The sequence below is a fragment of the Lepidochelys kempii genome, chromosome 5 (genome assembly GCF_965140285.1).
Source record: "Lepidochelys kempii isolate rLepKem1 chromosome 5, rLepKem1.hap1, whole genome shotgun sequence".
Lineage (NCBI taxonomy): Eukaryota > Metazoa > Chordata > Testudines > Cheloniidae > Lepidochelys > Lepidochelys kempii.
Genome location: NC_136384.1, coordinates 19,419,287 through 19,440,792, shown reverse-complemented (window position 1 = coordinate 19,440,792; position 21,506 = coordinate 19,419,287). Strand labels below are relative to the sequence as shown.

Sequence of the window (21,506 nt, the reverse complement as noted above, 5' to 3'; positions counted from 1 at the left end):
AATTCAGTTATGTCATTCATATAAAAACAAAGAGTCAAGCAACTTGGCATTATTTAAAAGACAAGATTTGGCTTTTTTTATTTGTTCATTAAAATCTCTCCTGCTTTAATTTTTATCATAGTTGCAATTTAAAAAAAAACAAAACAAAAAACAAAGGTATGCTAATAATTGAGAAAACTGGACAAAACAGCCTTATTGGACTAAAAGCTTGTAAAACAAGCAGCAGTGTAACCCTTTTATATAACATTCATGTTCTTTCTAATTGGTTGACATTCCTAATTTCATGTAAATTATAGCCTCCATCATATTCTTAATACCATTTTTGAAGTACACTGTTGGTTTTAATCAGCAAAAAATCCATTAATTATTATTTAAAATGACACCCTTTTTCAAAAACATTGTCCTGACACAATGACTTCATTCATTTTAAACGAGTTAATTAGGTGTATTGTTAAAATCGTAGTATTTGGTTTCCAAGTTTTAATTTAGCATTAGCTAGCTCCTTGGTTTCCACACATGGACGGATCTATTGTGAAACCGAGTGTGTGTGAAAGTTATTGGAGAATGGTAGTCTCTGGATAACGTTCCCCTAAGCTGCCCTGATTTTTGTTTCCCCTGTAGTCTAGATGAGAAACAGCTGGCTTTTGTTTAAAAAGCTGTTTTGTGAAATGTCTGAAACTTGAGGTGTAGAGCTGAGGTCACCATTAAAGCAGGTGCTTGGGAACAAGTGGGAAAGAAAGCAGCAGAGACCGATTTAGCCACATAATCTTTTGGAGGATATTTCCTATTAGAATGGAATATGGTATCAAAAGGAAATAAAACTTATCTAAGTTTGCTGATTTGTTTACTATGTTTTTCACTCACAGATAAATGAAGGAGAGTTAATATTCCTAATCCTGTAGTTTTAGAACCTTTTGTATTCTGGATTTTCGCCAATACTTAAATGAATAGTCATCCCTGTAGGAAAGAAATCATAAGGATTATTTCACGGACTTCACTTCAGTGGCCATGGCAACCCACTTCTCTCCATAGTAGTTTGCAACTGGTTGATTTCTTTTAAAATACTTCAGTTGTCTCCCCTAGTATGAAAGAAATGCTGTTTAAGTGTGGAGGACCAGAACATTGAATTAATGCTCACTAGGTACTTATACTGGAGCATGAATAGAGACTGAGCAAATCGTACCAATGAGATAAGCACCTAAATTAGTCTTTAAAAAGCAAAAGCTAAAACATGTAGAATCGTTGTGTACTTAAAGTATCTATAGGCAGAAAGAATTAAGAAAACACATCTCCTCTCTTTAGAATCACAGATTATTAACAGCTGTTTGGGACTGGAGATTAACACTGTAATTTTTGAAGCACTAGAAGAAAATTTGTTTGGGAAGTTGGCTCTTCACTTCCAGTCCATGTGTAATGCCAAATAAAACTTCCTTTTGCAGAGCTCATGTGTTAGAGTTGAGCAATGTTGTGATTCCCTCAGAAACACTGGATTACCCAAGCCTACCTCCATTAAATAGAACAGAAAGACTATAGAGAAATGCATGGAGCGCTGCCATGCAGCATTCTATCATACAGTACATAACATGAAAGCCACTGTTTTGTTCAGACTGCCTCCCTGCCTCTACTTAAGACGTGGCACTCTTTTTATATATATAAATACTGAACTTCAGCTTTGCTACTTTTGTCTACGTTTAAATGGATTTTGCATATGACTTGCTCGCAAAATGCCTTTTCATAAGGTATTTGGAAAGCTGCTTAGTATTCTTTGGTACTCTTTCCTGTATTAAAAAAATGTTGAACTTCGCTGTTTTTCCTGATTTAATGGCACCCTTAATGTCTTTTTTTTTTTTAAATAAAAATCCTTTCTTTTTCTTTTGATCTTATTTATTGCCGAGCCACTGGTCATATGGAAATTATTATTGTATAGCATGGAGATGAAAGACTTCAGTGCCCTAAAATAAGAGTGAATAATTTGGACCAATAATGCGCACATAGAGTGAGAGACCATTTGTGTCAAAGTGGCCTGTGTTGTTCCCTTTGTAATATAGCAGTTGAGGTTTATAAGGGCTTTACGCAAATCTGCTTTCTGTCAAACTTATAAATTTTGACAATATTAAACACATGTTAACATGCATAACTTTACAACTTGCTTGCCACATGTTTTTATTTATCTAATTGGATAACACAAGGCCATCATATTTGTAAAGGTACCAAGGTAGTTGCTCGTTAAATTCATTCATGACTTTGGCTGTTTGAACTAAACTCTTCCTAATTGCGATATGTAGCTGTGATCCTGAGATGGGAAATCATTCAATTGAACTTCCTGAATTTGTAAGCATTAGAAAATACCTGTTAGTATTCCCTTTGCATCTTTGTTTTCAGAGTAGAATTTGTCAAATTCTTTCTGAGTTATATGTTAATATGAATTGTCTGAAGTGCTGTGTCTCAGTATGGAAAGAGTTAACTGTAAACAAAGGGGTAGTTTTTCAGCTTTTGTCTGCTACCTGCAATTCATGAACTGCAAATGCCCATCTGTGAGCAATCAAAGTAATGTTTGTATGGCTGTTTCTCACTTTTATAGATGCACTTTTGGTTTAAATAGTGTTCCTTCATTTTAGAGAAAATAAGTTTCCTTTCTTTTGATATGATGGAGATATTGACAAGATAATTAAAACTGGAATCTAGCACTCTTGAACCGTCAGGTGTAATTGATATTTCATGGGGAGATTACAATTCAAAGATACCAAAGCAGTTTTCTTTGTCAGTGGGTATCTAATTACAGTGAGAACATGTCAACTTTTCTCTTTGTGTTTGCTGAAAAACAAATATCTAGCTAATCTACCTATATATCCACACTTAGGTTTGTTTGTGACCTCTGTTTAGATTTTATTTCCAAGTTTAAGGTTCTGATCATACATCATACACCTGTAGTTTAAAGATCAGTATTTTGAAAATCAAAGACATATAGCTATTCATATTCAACAGCTAAGGTGACACTATCCTTTTGCAAACAATTCACTTATTAATAACACTTTCATGAAGGTGAGGTTAGGTAAGTTACATATCAGTTCCATTAACTAGCTGTTCCTGGACTGACAAAGCTCTAACCATGCACTTCCAGAATGATAGTGGAGGAGTAGCTTAGGTCTAAAGCCTGTTTTGGAGACACATATCTCAGGAGATATTATTAACAAGGATTGGATAACTGCCAAATGAAATTTAATACATTTTCACATCCATGAAATAGGCATCTTAAACACAGAAGCATAATTACTTTCAAAAACACTTCCTAGAAACAAAGAGTGTGAAAACAGTAAATGTATTTTTGTTGTTGTTTGTTGATAGCTACAGGATACATACAATGGACCTTATTTGCCACCAGTTTTTAAGCAGGATCTCCATTCAAGCCAGTGGGGGTTCTGCGTAAATATCATAGCATGATATGGTCCAGTGATATTTACCAGTCTACATTAAACACCGCACATATAATAAAATACAAAGAAAGACAGAGACTTGCCAAAGGCCACCTAACTTAAAGTGCCAGTATTTTAAATCTGCGAATCATGGGCTAGTTGGAACAACTGTTGAATTCAGTGAACTTGTTACACACCCTGGCCTTTGCCTGTATGTCAATGAACTATAATTATATTTTTCAACTATCGAGAAAATTGAGAATGCATGGGTTTAATTGTTTTTCTTGACAGATTTCAGAGGACGAAAGTGGGTTGGGTTGGGTTGGGTTTTTTTTAAATCAAAGGTAGAAACATGATGAATGCACCAGAAGACTAAGTGACCTTTTTCCTTTAATCAAGTTCTAGTTTTAGAAAGTTAATAATGTCTTAACTTTTCAGGCAGTTTCATGTTAGCTTTAACAGAAAACAAAATGTGAATCTTAAAAAAAAAAAAAAAAAAAGACACCGAAAAACCATCAAATGCCACCACACATACACATCTCTTTCGGGATGTTTGAATCTATATTCTAGTTCCGCTAAACCAAAATCTTAATAGAAAAGAGGCTTCTGTTCTAGATACCTCCATGTGCTTTCACAGAATAGGTTCTTTTGAGATATTTTGTTATTCTATAAAAGTATTTTCCCTTTTTCAAACTACTTTTGCAATATACTTTTGAAAACCATAGCTTCTGCTATTATGGAAGGGCTACACGTAGCACCCACAAAAATCTAGATAAAGTGAAAAGGCATAAACCGAAAAGCTTGGTATTCATACTTGAATATCTCAGTACTTTATATAAAAGGTCACAGGAAATAATGTGAGAACCAGATCTACCATTATTTCAGCTCATAAAATTTAAAAAAAAATCCATGAAAGACAAACAAAAATATCAGTACAAGTATCTGTTTTTCCATCTGGGTTTTCTCTACAACCATCATCCTAATATTTGAACACCTGTCAAAGAGTTTAACACTAAAAAGTCCAGTAGCCTAATTTTGATGCCTACCTCCTGATATTTCCTTTTAGCTGAAAAATCTCAAGAATAATTTTTTTTTGTTATTATGACTCCCTAAATGAAATAAACACAAAGAGTTACATGTAAATACTAGAGCCCATACTCACTTTGGGTTTTTTTTCATCTCCTAAATGTTCAACTAGGGGTCTGTTTAAAGACAGGTCAATAAATGAAGTATTAATAGAACTTCAAACTGAGCTTGATTCTCTAAAGATAGTATTATTTATAGATCTTCACTCCTGAGCCAGGGGAATGAGTCATAACTTCTCTCTATCTTGGGGAAAAACTGTTGTTTGTGTCACAGACAAGATGCTCATTGGTTGGGGATAGCAGATGCATTTGCTTCTGATGTTATTGCTGAAGGACTTGTCCACCATTTGCAAATGAGATTCATAATTTATTATTATGAATAGTATATGAATAGTATATGAATTAGTATATTATTCTGTCAGCACAAGGTAGGGTGATCATGATTTTCTTTCTTCCTTTCATTACTGTAGTAATCAACATCTTTATCATTATTGCTATCCTGTCTAAATAGGGCAATCTTCGAAGGTCCTTCTATCTGTAGTTGCAGCTAGTATCTAATATGGTATCTGCTCTGCTTAGTAGCGCTGGTCATGTCTGTGCATCAAAGACTGTTTTCTTTCTGCATTCAGTTGAACTTTAACTGCATTCTTGAACTTTAAGGGCTACTTTAATAAGCCACTGTCTCTTTTCCTGTGTTCTCTTACAACTGTAGAGATCAGCTGATGTGCTTTAGCATACAGCTGATAGATATGAATATCTGATATCTGATGGCAGAATGTTCTCAGTGGAGTACAGTTGACTGAAATTCACTTCCTCCATTGGTTTGACAGACTCTCGGTTTTTCGACAGAGATGTATAGATTGGTTTTGGTCTTACAGTGTGTGTGTATATGCGTATGCACCTAGATACAATAGTAATTGGCACACTTTTATACATCAGTAAAATATATTGTCTGTGGGTAAAAATTTTCTACAGCATCTAAATGACTTTGGAGCGTACATTACACTGAAAGTCAATGAAAGTGCCTAAGTTGCTTCTGAAAATGGGACTTAGGCTCTAAGTCATTTAAGTGCTTTTGAAAATTTGACCTTATATATTTAAAGGGGGGGTTATACAGTTCCCATTTACATGCTGGCACTCCCCCTCAGAACTGCCCACCAAGCAAGAAAAGTGTTCAGTTCCAGAACATCAGGTTGTAGACCAAAATGACATTTCTTTTCTCATATAAGCAATTATGACTGGCACATTGCAACAAAGGAAAGACGAAGAGAGTTTTATTCATAGCATATTCTGATCAGTTCCACTCTTCTGTCTTTCCATTTCCAATTTAAGAGATTCATCGTGGCTCTCAGGACATCGAATGCAAAGGACATTTTACATAAAAATAAAGTTCAGTGTGGTATCTCTGGAACAGTCTTTGCCCCTTCAAATCAAGGTGACTGGTTATGTGCTTAGGACTGAAGGATAAAAGTGCTTGTTCATTTTACGTCAGGAGGTATCTCAAAAGACAGTAAAGCCACATTACTTCTGATAAAGTGCTCTGATTGGATTAATGCTGACATCAAAGTATTCAGCCACTGCTGCAATGAATTTATGCTATTTATTTATCATTTACCTAGCAACAACTATGGGATGCTGGGCTTAGCAAAGTCACCGAAGGTTGATCCTGACCATAGGTGCTTATAGTTGAAATAGATGTAGATGTGAGAAAGAGAGGGGTAATGTCAGAAGGCAGTGATAAAGCAGTGATGTTAAGCATAAGTTGATGTAGTTCATGGTTCTTTTTAACTGTTTTTGAGGAGATGACTAGGGTTTATAGAACTCAGGGAAGGAAGCATGTTTTGAGGGGGGATTTGAAGAAAATGAGGCATTGTAGGCAAGGGAGAAGTCCAAGACATAAGAGAAGGTAGAGGAGTGTGAAAGTGACACAAAATGGGCAGTTATATACGTTGTTTGGTTACATTGAAATAACTGACTGTGGGAACAGAGAGAGATAAAATGAAAAATGATTAATCCCCAAGTTATCCTAAAGGATGCGTCCAAAATAGACTGAAGAACCTTCATAGTATATCTCTTGGCCCCTCCAGGAGTGCCAGGTACAGTACAGTGTCCTGGCATTGAACAGTCTTAAAGGAGCTACAGATTTTCATAAATGAAATATCCAAAAAGATAGAACATGCAGATGGTCACATAATTATATTTTATAACCATGAACAGAGCGGAATAGAGTCAATGTTCTTGGGTCAAACTCAGCCCTGCCAAAACTCTATGGCAGTTCATGAACCTAGCCAGGGAAGATATAAGTTGTTTATGTTTTGAAGGCCCCAATGTCTGAAGCTTTACAATGCCCAGATGGACCTTTCTGACTGCTATTCATATCACAGACAGTGAGATAGCCATTCCTGGGCAAAGTTGAGTACATTGGTGTAGTGGATCAACAGATGATAAAACCAGGTCTTTCCCTAATGTATGGCTTATGGCCAGTTCACTGCAACAAGTGTTTGTTAATTTCAACAGACTTGCTAGATTTGTGGGCGGTAAAAGAGGAAATATAAATAGACAAACTTGCCCATTTATTTGTGAGAAATGTGATGATATTACTTCCAAAATTTCTTTTGAAGCTAAAGAAGAGGAGAAGACTGCGGCTTTTCTTAGTAGTTTTTATTAGAACTGGTTAAAAAAAAGTCATTTTCACTAAAATAGTTGTCAACAATTTCATCCCTTTCTCTCTAAATTCAAGATTTCAATAAAATCTTCCGACTTGTAAATTTTGGATTTTTTTCAGCGATGTCTCCTTGTTTTATAATAAAACCATAGACTATACATTAGGGAACTCAGTCAAAATGAACACTCAGAATCATGTGTCCTGGATTTAGCCATCCTAGTTACAGTCTTAATGTCAACTACAATTTGGCCGAAAGGAGGTAGACATTTGGAATGGGATGACATGTCTGCCAAAGTATATCAACACCTTCAAGTAGCTCAAAAGAAGTCTGGTGGTTGTTTTCTAAGTGAAAGTGTCATCATTTAGAGTGAAACCAAATGGATTCCTACACTTGTCCCCCCCAGATTTACCACAGGAAAACCTCTACAGTTTACAAACCTAAACTCTATCCATCTCCAGAAAAAGTACCATATTTTCCTTTCACAAATAAGAAGTTGCTCTTAAGGGCCCTTTTTTTATCAGGGTGCTCCTGAATTTCTCTCCTGAATCTTTGAGATTCTTGAAACCTCTTGTATCTTATGTGCAACACTATTCCTGTGGTGGTGGCATTTTAGATCTCTAGACTCATAAGTTACACCACCTTCTTTTTTCTTGTAACCAAATATATGAGTAAATGTACTAATTTTCCAAAGTCTCCTCTTGAGATATCATGTTTTAAAAATTAAAGTGTTTCAAAAAGGGGAGTGTTTTTATCTCTGTTATATTACACTGGCTTTTTGGTTATCTGAATTTAGTCTGAAAAAAAAGTTTTCCTTGAGTCCCCTTTGGAAATGTTCTCTTTTATGTTTCTTACTGTGGTCTTGCCTTGCTGGTAACAATCAGACTATATTATCTTGTAAGTCTGATTAGAAACACTCCTAAGTCTTTTTAATACTCCAGGAGTACTGGACCATGGATAATACTTTTTGAGAATGAAGAGTCACTTAGAGTTCTCTGCAAAATCTGTGGACACACATTTCATCCAATGGTAGGATCAGCACCTGAAAACGTCCAGAATGAGCATTGTTACGTGTAGAAATGTTGGTTTATACCATTCAAGGTGTTATTTGGCTTTAAGGAATGTCGTAACGCAAGAAATGTAAGAGATTGCTCCCTGCAATTCCAGTGGTGTACTATCGAGGCTCTTTGAAATCAGAGTGCCTATCCACTCACAGCTTCTGAGAATTCTGCTCTCGAAGTAAATAACTGTCCTTCCTTACCATCCATTGTATTTAATTATATGACAATTTTAGCTTATGACTAAAGTGCATCAATGAGCAGTGTACATGGACAAAAATGGATGTATTTTCATTGTGCCTGCACTGTCAGCTAAGATGATGGCATTACTGGTGTGTTTAATAAAACCTTTATTGGTATATTACCCGGAGTCGTGGTGTTGGCAGGAATGGTGCCCCTTTGGATTTGGAACTCTATGGTTAATGAAATACAGTGAACATTAATTTGGAATGGGCTTCTAGCTTTGGAAAGCCAGGTAATGTTTCATTATATCTGTGCCGAATAGGGGCTGTGTCAGATACTGCTATAGCTTCCGCTGTCAGAGCCTTAGCTGGCATTATGGGGGAAAAAATGGCAGGCTTGAGAATCTTATCCCCTGAAATGAAAGTTGAATGCCAAATTTAAATTCCTGCAGGATTTCCGATAGCAATGGGGGAATTGAGAAGCCCACAATTAAGCATATGGGCATTAAGATAATTGTCAGATCTGTTGGCGGACATGATAGAAGACAGATGGGTACGAATCAGTGCGCTCCACTGCAGCACCCTGGGAGACAATTTGACGTTTTACCTGCCTGAGCTACTCTGCCATATTTGTCACTAAATGTGTTGCACAGCATCTTCGTGAGTGTTAAGTGGTTTGCATATTATGTAGATATACAGTACATCGGCGCCCTCTAGTGAAAAAGCTACAGGGAACATTATTTTTAAATGTCTGCCTTTCCCTTTAGTCTCTCTTCACTGTCTCAGGAACTTGTTACATCCGTATTCACCTTCATATCACCTTAAACTCAGTGACTCTTCTCTTTACAGGTTGGAGCTCATCGTGAAGATGGTGTCGGTCTGCGTGGCAGCCATTCGCTTGTGCCAAATCAGGTTCCAGTTCCACAACTGCCAGTTCAGTCTGCTACTTCCCCTGATTTAAATCCACCCCAAGATCCATACAGGGGTAAGTACACCCAAATATTGTCAGGACTCTTCCAGGTAGCAGTCTTAAATGCTTGTATATTTATATAAAAATTTTTCTTTAGAAACTTTAATTATACATGCTACAGTGATTGGAATTGAGTCAACTTGGATTCATAGTAGTGATCACTCAAATACACAATGAGACTATAGTGCAACTTGAGTGGGAGGAGAGAGTCAGAAGTAACATGATATAGAGTTCTGATTAATCCAGACGTCCTATCTGGTACGCTCTAGTAATCACAATTACAAGCATCCAAGCAATTTAGCCCAGGACAGCAAGTTCTAGTACTAATATAAGTCAAGCAGTAGAAAAATGTAGAAAATGTTTTAGGATGCAAAATCAAAAAGAGTAAACTTAAGACCCTGCGGTTCCATTGCACACAGAATTTCCATTGACTTCAGTTAGATGCCAGGTAAAATACCAAAGTGATTTTAATTGTATTACAGTATTTGCTGTGCTTTGTGAATCCTGTAAGATTTATATGTATAGATGCAGTATTGTTTCAAAATACATGTGAAACTAACCGAACCTAGAGTACATCTAGGGTCTATCTTTATTCCTAGAGGCTGCTATTTTTACAATTAAAATATGGAAGAAACAACTTAAAATTTCTTTTATGATGGCTTACAAGCTCTTACTCATTCTTCATGGCTAAGGTATTTTGATTATTTTATGGGAATGGCATATTAAGAATTTTTTAAAGAAGAAGAAACATTGTCTAGTGTTTAAACAAAGAACTGGGAGTTAGGAATTCTAGGTCTTATTACACAGCCAATCCACTGGCTTAATGCGTGAGACTGGTGAAGATCACAAACTCTCTGTGTGTCAGTTTCCCTTCTGTAAAATAGGAATGATAAAGCTAATGAATCTGTAAAGTACCTTCAGATCCTTGAATGGAAGGTGCTATAGAGGAGCAGTCTTTTATTACTATTTCCTGTTAAATCATTGCTCAAGGAAAAAAGCTTAGTGTAATAGCTCATAGGCACTTGGGTTCTTAATCAGAACATGAGGTGTGTGATTTCCATGATTATGATTTTAATTGCAATTTAGTTGATGTTTGGTAGACAGTGAAATTATCATCTATTCCAGAAAGATTGCAAAGTGGAATTGAGCCTTAAAGCCAGTGCTGAAAAATGGTTTCAGGAGCTGCATTCTTGAAACTCCCTTCTACACCAGTCAGTCCAAATGAGTGGCTGTAAGAACAGACGGGAACACAGATCCAACAATAGGTGGCATTAATAAGGAACGTACATGCAAATGCATTCAAACCTTTGCTTAAACATTGGTAACAGAAAATCACTGTGTTTTCCCATAGGTATGCCAACTGGACTGCAAGGGCAGAGTGTATCTTCAGGCAGCTCTGAAATCAAATCTGATGACGAGGGAGATGAAAACCTCCAGGACACAAAGTCTTCTGAGGACAAGAAACTAGACGATGACAAGAAGGATATCAAATCAATTACTAGGTCAAGATCTAGGTAACAGTATATAATAGTGTCGCTTCATTTAATTCCTTTACTGGATTTTGATGAAGTGAACAGAACAGGAAGAAACTCATGAGTTTTTTCCTGGCAGGTAAAACCACAGCCTAAGAGGAAACTGAAGGCTTGTTCCGGTAGTACTAACAGTATCATTTCAGATACTTGTACTCCAGGACTTCCTAAAATTCCTTTCAAATCATGAAATTGGACACTAAGCAAATTATCCCCAATATAACATGTTTGATGTTTAAGATTAAAATATGCTTAGCAGATTGCTTTTCATCCAGACCTCTGCTTAAAAATTGGAATAAAATATTTATTTTCACTTTTTAATGTATGGTTCTCAGAACAAATCACATTTGCATGACAGTTTACCAGTGTCCAACATATTGTACTGATGTCTCTTACATTTTTAAATAAATCCATTAGGCCAGATCCTGTTTTAATGTAAATCAACATAGCTTCGTAGGACTAACTGGAGCTATGCCTGTTTACGCCAGCCCTTTATCTAGCTTTTAGGAGAAGCTCGGTCTTCATATCACATCCTGCTCCCAAGAATGGCTTGGTATCTTTATATAGACAAACATTTCTCCCCTGCAGGCATCAATGGCCATGAAATGCATGATTGGATTGCCACTGGGGCTAAATATTTTCTGCATGCTATATAAAATACTACAAAGTATTAGTGAAGACATATCCTTGGATTTTATCATCTTGGACCTTATGTCCTTGGTGAATGTTACTCACATTCATAGAAGCCCTAAGCACTAACCACCAGGATAAAGGAGAAGTTTCCTACTACAATAATATCTAGTGGCCTGTCAAGGCTGAGTTCTATGTTGGGACCTGGTGTATGGAATCAAGCATTTGATTTTCACCTTATGGTCCTATATCAAAGCTAAGAATACCAATAAAATTGAAATTCAAATCCTCTCCTGGTTTGGTTTGGTTTTTTTTTTAAAAAAGATAAATCCGGGTTTGAGACTGTCACTTCCCCTTCAAAACAACAGTGTCTTGGATACTCTCTGAAAATGGGAAGCCTGTGAATAAGATCAATCATCTTTATTCCAGAAACACTAGTTCGGTAGCACAGAGCAAGCATATATATTAAAAAAAAACAAACCCTTAGAATTCAGGACTTCATTATTCTCAGACAGGAACTCATTGATTTTTAAAAATATTAATTACATACACATCTATTCTGATCAGAGTAAAAAGTATGACACTTGAGGTTTTCTCATAATAAATGATGTGTTGGAAAAATCATATTTAGACGAGGTGCTTTCATGGTCCTGTATGATATGGCAAGAGGAAAGCACCTTTATGCTGCTGCAGGGTGATGATCTCAGTTCTTGTTAATTTAACAAATAGGCTATCACTTATGCATATTAATGTGTGCTTTGAGGTTTTTGTAAACTGTTATTTTTGTTTTTAAGAACCTTACAACTTTAAAAGGTTACTCCTGCTATTTAGTTATACTTCTAAATACATGTGTTAGGGCTGTTAAACTTACCAATATATTTGCATAACCAATTTAAAATATGTATTAGCCACTGAGTCACTGGAAAATATGTGTTCAGTTTAAAATTATTGTCATTATGTTTAGGATAGAAACCTGTTTTATTGCCCAAAATGATGCAGAAATTAAACTTAAGACTCTATCCAGTTGTAAATTACACAGAAATTTCATGGGCCTTCCTGACTATGTTGCTTCTACATCCTGTTTGCCACTTGATAGTGCTTGTATGCTTCCTAATCCAACTTTACGTGGCTTTCCAAGTCTGTGTTAACACAGGTAGCATCAGACTTTGCCAATCCAAGTACAGTATGCCACCCCCCCCCCCCCCCCCAGCCATCTAAATGACAGGGGCTGGTCCTTCCAGAATCGCCCAACAGACAGCTAAAGTGAAAAACGTCTGTGGTGTCCCCCTTCTGGCTGAGGTTTGTTATTTCTGAGCTGCCCAGGCCTGAGAGTCCCAGTTTATACCACGTTATCAGATAGCAGCAGATAAAGTAGCCCACCCATCAATTATAGAAGAGTAAGGGGCCTCTATCTGACCCATGAACCCACTCACAATGGCATTGATAGGGAATGGGATAGGTAGCCATTGGCACCATGCCCAGAATTGTAGGGTAAAAAAGGCATAATCTGCATGCACGTCACTAATCACAGTCACATGATCCTGCTCTGCTCCTACCTTTTAGTTTTGCAAGACAGTAATCTAGCACATTACATTAACTCCTCAGCTCCTTGGTAAGGACATTCTATTACTTTCCTTTTAGTCCTGCACAAAAGGTCTCTCTTCCCTTATGTTCAATGACCCCAAGGGCTATGTATAATTTCAGCTGCATAGACCCGTAACGATTTCTATATTCCTTGTTTAAGAATACCAAATATAAAAAAATGACTGGAACTTGATTTGGTTTAAGACTCGTGTGTTCACTGTGAGTTCAAAGTGCAATGTGAAATGTAAAGGAGTTGTAGTTAAAATATCAATTACATAGGTTCCCAGGATTTGTCATGCATGCAAATATAACAATACTGGCTGTGGTGCTGCTTTGTAAAATATGTTACTGAAAAGTATTGTTTTCTCTTGTTGTTACTAGCAGAGGCCGTTGTATTCTGTTTTGTGTAGTTGGTAAAGGCTTCAGTACAAACCCAGGAGCTCTACTCAGAGCAAACTGTTTAGAGAGATTTAAATATGATTATCAGCAAATAATATATTGTACATGGAGCGGAGGCTTACTGGCAAGTTAGAATTAGCCAGAAAATTGCTGCCTAGGTAGCAGTGATTTAGGATGAAATCTGTTTAAAAAGTCTGCATTACTTTTTTCCCACACCATTAGAAAATACCCTGTTCCTTTTGTCTCTCAGCAATAATGACGATGAAGACCTTACACCAGAGCAGAAGGCAGAGCGAGAGAAGGAAAGGAGAATGGCCAACAATGCTCGTGAGCGCCTACGCGTGCGTGACATTAATGAGGCTTTCAAGGAGTTGGGCCGGATGGTACAACTCCATCTGAAGAGTGACAAGCCCCAAACCAAACTCCTGATTCTACACCAGGCTGTGGCTGTCATCCTCAGCTTAGAACAGCAAGTCAGAGGTCAGTTTGCCAGTGCTCTTTTGCAACAGGTTATATATCCAGCAGCATTTAGCTCCGTTAGTTCTCAAGAATCATTGTAAGCTGTTGTAGGTACTGATGAAAACAGACTTTTATGCGCAAATGCATGTATAATAGCGCAAGAATAATTCTTTAGTTTTGTCGTTATCTCCAGTTCTTAGAAAAACTCTCCTTTTGCTTTCCATTAGATTTAGAACCCTTGGTTTTGGAATACATAAAGTGTAATGTCAATAGCCTGCTTTTCATCCATCTCCTTTTTTGGCTGATCAGAGTCGCAAGGCTGTGTGAGAGTACATGAAATGAAACAATAGTAAATTAACCCATTGGCACTGTCTGTGCCAAAGCTGTTGCAGCTAAACACTAATACATTCACAGCAGGAAAACCTGATTCCCAGAACCAGGAGGCAAAAATAATTGAGAAATTACCAATTTTTTTTAAACTTGAAAAATATTTCCTAAACAAAATGTACAGTATTACACCCTAATGTGCCATGTGGAAAAATCTGATTTAAAAATACTTCCTGTTACCTAAAAGAAGACAAGGCAGTCAACCTGTAAATTACCAACCGCCAGAAAATGTTACCACATCTTCTTCAATTCCTCTAGCTCTTCAGTCATGTTAAAACAAACTCTTTTGAGGTTAGCCAGGCCTGTCTAACATACAGTACCAGTCTGTAATAGTTGGTGATACAGAGATTATTCTAAAAATGCACTCAAGCCTACAACACTGACATCTGGCATCCAATCCAGGTGTTGTACCTCTAAGTTCCTGGGTTTCAAGGTTTCAGTTCAGCATATTATGGAGACACGTCCTATCTGCATGATTCAGGTCAAGTCAGAGCTCACTAACTCAGTGTTTGGGAGTGCAGGGATCTGGGGTTCCAATTCAACATTGTGGTTCTAGACTTATTGTCCATTTTTGAAATTATCTTTTGGAAGTCTGACCTTAATGAGAAAATGAGGAAGACAGTTTAGTCTTTGACATACATCCCTGATATTCCCAATATTCAAATTTGGAGTTACTTAAAAAGATCCAAGATGTTTCTAAGTAGTATTAAGCTTGGCTAACCCCTTGGCCATTGCATAAACATGAAGGTATTTGCAAAGCTTACATACTGAGCTGCAAGCAGACCATGCCTCTATCAAAACTGCCATCCTTTAAATTTCTATACCTTGAAAGGAATATTCTAATGACAAAGACTTCATGTTATAAAGAAAATTGGATGTTCACTTGTAAAACACGCTCTAAAGCTTTTAAAGTATACTGGAAATCTATAAGAAGTAACTGATAAATTAATTGTGTCAGATGCAAATTCAGTGAACAAATCATTTTGGTATAAAACTTAACATTTTTGAAATGGCCTTTTGCTTCAATTCAACAGAAAGGAATCTGAACCCTAAAGCAGCATGTCTGAAAAGAAGGGAAGAAGAGAAAGTGTCTTCAGATCCCCCTCCACTTTCCTTGGCAGGACCCCATCCTGGAATGGGAGATGCATCCAATCATATGGGACAGATGTAAAAAGGCAAGTTCATTTTCAGCAGTGACCAAAGCACAATGAATACACAAATAATTCTGCAAAAGACATCTAATACAGAATCATTCTGTAAACTCTGGACCAGATTGGGAGTTTCAAAAACATAGATAAATTCATGGAGGATAGGTACATCAATGTCTGTTAGCCAGGATGGGCAGAGATGGTGTCCCTAGCCTCTTCCAGAAGCTGGGAATGGGCGACAGGGCATGGATATCATGATGATCACCTGTTCTGTTCATTCCCTCTGGGGCACCTGGCATTGGCCACTGTTGAAAGAAAGGATACTGGGCTAGATGGACCTTTGGTCTGACCCAATATAGCCATTCTTACGTTCTTATCGTTGCATATGTGCAACTAGGAATAAAATTAGGCCCCTCCTTATAAAATGTACTTAAATTTAATCGTCTTGCACCTGCACTTAGATTTCCAAGAAAATGTTCAAATCATTTATTCAAAGAAGATAAAGTTGTGTCTATTCAACAATAGTTGACTGATTTATTTTTTCACTTCTTTCACAGGTCCAAGTTGCCACATTTCTTCATTTAAACAAGAGACCACTTCCTTAACAGCTGTATTATCTTAATCCCACATAAACACTTCTCCTTAACCCCTTTTTTGTAATATAAGACAAGTCTGAGTAGTTAAGAATCACAGACGCAAGAGATTTCAGCATTCCCGATTATTAAACAAAAGCAAAAAGTGCAACTTGAGGGACGACTCTCTTTAACATATCATTCAGAATGTTTAAAGCAGTATGTTACGAGCTGTAAATGCACAGCCTAGAGACTGAATGGCAATCTTCTCCACACTGTGGGACAATGCATTTGTGCCTAAACTTCTTTTGGAAAAAAAAAATATAATTAATTTGTAAGTCTGAAAAAAAATATTTAATTTAAAATTGTAAACTTGCAATAATGAAAAAGTGTACTTCTGAAGAAAAAAATGAACGTTTTTGTTGGTGTGCTAGACAGCTAGTGTTTATACTTACTGGATATTAAAAGGGAAGCTTTGCTGCCCAGATATTTACAAAACCAGCAAACGTCCTAATGAAAACTGAAGTGATGACATTAGCCATTCCTTAGGGTAGGAGGAACAGATGGATCTTATAGACCTATGACAAATATATATATATAAATATATATATAAATATATATTAAAAATTTAGTGAATATGGTAAGCTTTTGTTCATTTGTTTCAGACTTTTTTGCTCCTGTAAAAAAATAGTACTGATTAACTTTTTTAAAAAGAAGATTTTACTGTAAATAAGGATTTTTTGGTCTTATTTCTGTCCCACTCCCCTGTTTTTGTTATTGTAACCTGTAGTGCCAACTCTGTCTCTGGAGGGGTAGTGCAGGCTGAAATGCTGACCCTGACGTTGCTTCTCATTCATAAGTAGGTAGAGAGTTGTTTCTCCAGTCTTTTAGGAACACAGGACTTTAAAGTCGCATCATGTGTAGATATTACAGGCTGCATTACTGAGACGTGGCAAAATGAGTTTGTCTGAATCGTAATGTTGCTCTTGTTGACCCTATTTTGGGATTTTCAGAGGTACAAGGTTAGAATGCTACAATGTTACCACTGTGCCTTCCAATGTTTATATCATCAGAAACATTACATAATCAAAGTGGCTGTGATTTAACAAACCAGTTGAAGTGTTACCTATGTGTGTAGCCTAAATAGTGTGCAGTGAGGCGTTTCTGAATACACGGTCAGATTTTTTGGGGGGGAAAACCATCAATTGGGAAAATTGCAAGCAGTGTGACAGATTTGATTGACTTTCTTTTTTCATTCTTTTCTTGTTTTCAAGTGGATTACTTAAACGTAGACCACTTGCTGCCTCCTCCTTCATTTGCAAAATGCCAATATTCAGTCATCATGCAACATTATAACAAGCCTTATGAGTCCTAAAGCATTAAGTTGCACTTTCTTGAGGAGGGGGTGGGTGGGTAGTACAGTATTTCTCTGGCCAGTATGAATGAAGTTTTTACTTAACATATTTAATAGTAACATAGATCAAACTATGGCACAGCAACTCAACAGACAACTAGCTTTGAAGTCTGGGCACAACTGAACCAACTTCCATAGTGAATCTTATAATGATTGACTTTGGTGTACAGTACAATTAACAGATAGTGCTCCTAGTTAAGTATTTGTCAGCATCCTTTTGTCTCTAATTCTAGTTTCTATTTTTACAGCCACACAAACCTGGCATGTATTTTAAATAAAATCTCCCTGTTCAAGTAGATTTTCCACCTATCAGCACTGAGTAAATGCCATAAATCCATCAAAATGGTCTAAATGTTCCATCTGTTCTCCTGTTTTGCCAGTTATATAGTAATGAAAAATACATTTGTAAATTTTATGCAACAAATGGCAAACGTATCATTATTTTGAAATTGTGTATGTAAAAGTTATATTTTTACATGTAGACTCTTGTTATTATGTGTTTTAATACATTGTATCAGTTTTTTGTTTAAAAACAATCTGTGTGGTTGAAAAAAGTCTCATTTAAATGAAATAGTGAGATACAAGAATCTGAATTTTATGTTTGTTTCTGAAAACGTAAAGAACAAATATGATAGTTAACATGTGATCACCTTCTACATACCCATAAACATTTTGATTAGCTGTGTGCGTGTTGAAATCTGTAAATATGTTCGGTAGTGGGAAAATTTTAAATGCTTTCATTTGTCGATAAGTTTCTCAAATGTGGAGGTGGATTACATCATTAGGTATACACAATAGAGCAGCAGGCACAAGGGTTAATTCAGAATTACAAATGAATATTATTTTAAAAATGCTGGTCTTTTAACAGGCCTAGTTTATATGAAAATGGGTGTGATAAAGATTAATCTCACTCATTGTCAATGATAACTTTGCTTTTGAGTGCTGGTATCCTTAAGGTTTCTCTCTATCAGTATCATATGCATTGATACTGTCTATGATATGAAGAGTGAAACAACAATGAACAAACCATATTTTTTGCAGGAAAGTTATAACCCAACAGATCATATTCGCTTTTATTTATACGTGTACACATCAGGTTTAGGGAATGAAAATAGCCCTTTGACTATTGGAGAATTTTAAGAGCTTTGCTTCTGATAACTATTATCAGAAAATGCATTATAAAACCAAATTAATGTTTACTCTTAAAAAATCTGAACAAAAATAAATGTTTGCCTTTATTGACAGTTTTAACAAAAATTGGAGTAGGGTTTTCTGTGTATTTTTTGTCTTTACATTTGTCTCTCACTCCAGTTGAGTAGAAGTTTCAGTTTTTACCCACCAGCTTTGGTGAACTGTATCACTCGGTAAGGGGATTTTATAGCAGACTTCCCTTTTAGGAATAAAATAGCCTTTGAAAGGTAAACCTTCATCCACACTAGGTTTAACTGTGTGGATGCCTTCATACCACTCAGATTCTAGATAGTCTGAGATTAAAAAAAAAATGAACAAGCAAATGCATAGTGTTTGATTTTTTTTCTTTTCATTATTTCCCATCCCAAGGGAGGAATTAGTGTCCCACGCTGGATTTGTCACAGGTATTTAGCTGATGATACTAAGATTGTAGAAGGCTGTGTATTATATGGTAATAAACCTGGCTTAGAAACTCTTTAAGAAACTGACTAAAATAGCAGCTTTTTAATAAATTATCCACCTCCACATTCAAGTAATTTATGGCTATGCTGAATAGGGAATCTGTTCATCTAGAACTTTTTACCATTTGTCTTCTGTGTAGCTGCAAGGAACACTAACGTTTATACAACTGTCAGTCCTACCAGTGATGCAACTTGTACTGATTCAGTCTTCCGATTTTTTGGGGGGATGGTGGGTGGGAGAGGATGGGGAGTCAGGGATAGGAAAGTTTCATCTTTGTATCCACCAGGCAGAATCTGATCTGTGTCAAGAAGTGAACTATACAGTATATTGCCAGGAATGAAGAGATTTCGGCGGAAACAAGCACAAAAAATAAAAATTGGACCACTGGTTGACTGGGGGAGAAAAAGGTGGAATATGATTAATTCCAACACATGGGGCACCATGGCCTTTTGGGGCCTATCTTTTTGTTTTGTTTATGTTTTGTTTGTTTTTTAAGGACATGTTCTTTATCATGGGACTTGAAGTTGATTCATATTTGTGCAGTGCTGGTTTGACCATACTCATTTCAAGTATTATAGACTTATGTAATGGTGAAAATATATGAACTGTGGCCTTTTTCATTCTTGTTACTTGTGATGCAATTAAGTGAACATAAGAAAAAAAAAACAGCAGAGATTTACCATGTATCAGTGCCTGGCTTTTTGTTATAAAGCTTCGTTTGTCTAGTGCTCTTTTTGCTATAAAATAGACTGTAGTACACCCTAGTAGGAAAAAAAACCCTAAATTTAAAAATAAAAAATATATTTGGCTTATTTTTCACAGGAGCAATCCTTTTATACCATGAATATTATGGGAAAAAATTGTCAGATTCTGAATATTTCTTCTTTGTAGATTTTTGGAATCATTCTGAGTAAAAGTTTGTTACTTTATTTTACTATTTAAAAGATGTTATTTTACCATGTGTTACTGAGATGAAACGGTATGGTAGCTTTTTTTTTTTTTAGTTGTAGGTCGCAACAGGGGAAATTTTGCGACTGTTCACATAGCTACAACAGTAAAAACAAAACAACAAAAAAAATGGGAAAAAATGAAAAAAAGGGAAAAAGATTTTTAAAAAAAGATAAACAGTTACACCTTGTTTTCAATGTGTGGCTGAGTGCCTCGATTTTTTCATGTTTTTGGTGTATTTCTGATTTGTAGAAGTGTCCAAACAGGTTGTGTGCTGGAGTTCCTTCAAGAACATAAAAAAACAAAACAAAAAAACAAAAAAAAAAATACACAGCTTGGTGTAGGCCATTACCTGTTTCTCATCTGTAGTTATTCGATGCCGTCATGTACATGACCGTTCTGTAGCAATAAATGTGCCATTTTTATAAACTGTTTCTGACACTTTTGTTTCATTTCATTTTGCATTATCCATACCCATAGGTGCTGCAGGAAGTGGTATTGGTGATCACGAGATGGCATTATTCCCTCTGAGTAAACCAATGGCGTTATGCTGCCATTGTGTTGTTGGAGGTATTATGTTTCAGATGAGACGTAAAACTGCGGTCTGGGCCACCTGATTATTAAAGCTCCCATAGAATTTTGTTTTGGTAAAAGTAAAAGGTGTTCACTTTCACGCAGGTGTCTTTGCCAAATTCCATCTTGGATCATTTCAATTTGCTTACTTAGAGCTCCCTGTAATTTTAATATTATTTATATTATAGTATTTTAATAGAAAACAGCGTTCTTTCTTTGTGACCTAAACTGTTGTGTTGTGACGCTACACTGTAAACTAATTTCCGTATTTCAACCCATAGATGGCTGCACTTCACTGTAATTTTAAATCTGTTGGTAATATTTGTAAAGCACTTCCAGGTCCTCTTGGATGAAAGTGCTATATAAATGTAAGATCATTTTCACTCTCATTATCATATAGCTCTGATTCTATTCTGTAAGTAAAACATCTGTATTTCACCTTTAAACTATTTCAGCCATTGAAAGAATATTAAGCATGTTACACCAAGGAAGAAGTGTCATAAAAATTGTACTGGGACACATGGAAACCAAAACCAAAGCAAAATTCCTAAAGCAGTAACCCATTGGAAAAATACATTGAATCTGTAAAATCTGAAGCTATGCATTTGAGGAAATATTAACTGTATTAGTACTGTGATATGCTGCAGATTGCCATGTCCAGTCAGTTTTCACCTTACAAGATCAGTATTTCAGCTGTTTGGCAGAACTTTCTCTGCTACATTTTTGCATTTAGAGCTGAGTTAAGATCTGAGATGAATGATCATTAGAAGTTGAATATTGTAAACCACAATCACTATTTCATTGTATTAACATTTTTACAAAAATAACTTCTGGTTGGC

General features: G+C 36.2%; 1 protein-coding gene across 16 annotated transcripts in view; it reads left to right on the top strand.

The window, feature by feature from the left end:
• Positions 1 to 20,528, top strand: part of TCF4 (transcription factor 4) — a 315,105-nt gene extending 294,577 nt beyond the window's left edge. For 13 of the 16 annotated variants that reach the window (XM_073343585.2, XM_073343588.2, XM_073343590.2 and 10 more), the window contains 5 exons: positions 9,251 to 9,386; positions 10,723 to 10,885; positions 13,764 to 13,993; positions 15,394 to 15,534; positions 16,065 to 20,528. In XM_073343585.2, coding sequence (XP_073199686.1) covers positions 9,251 to 9,386; positions 10,723 to 10,885; positions 13,764 to 13,993; positions 15,394 to 15,530 — 666 coding nt within the window. In that variant the 3' untranslated portion in view covers positions 15,531 to 15,534; positions 16,065 to 20,528. The remainder of the gene's footprint in view (positions 1 to 9,250; positions 9,387 to 10,722; positions 10,886 to 13,763; positions 13,994 to 15,393; positions 15,535 to 16,064) is intronic. The other 3 variants (XM_073343582.2, XM_073343597.1, XM_073343596.2) reach the window with 1 other exon arrangement.
• The last annotated feature ends 978 nt before the right edge of the window (positions 20,529 to 21,506 follow it).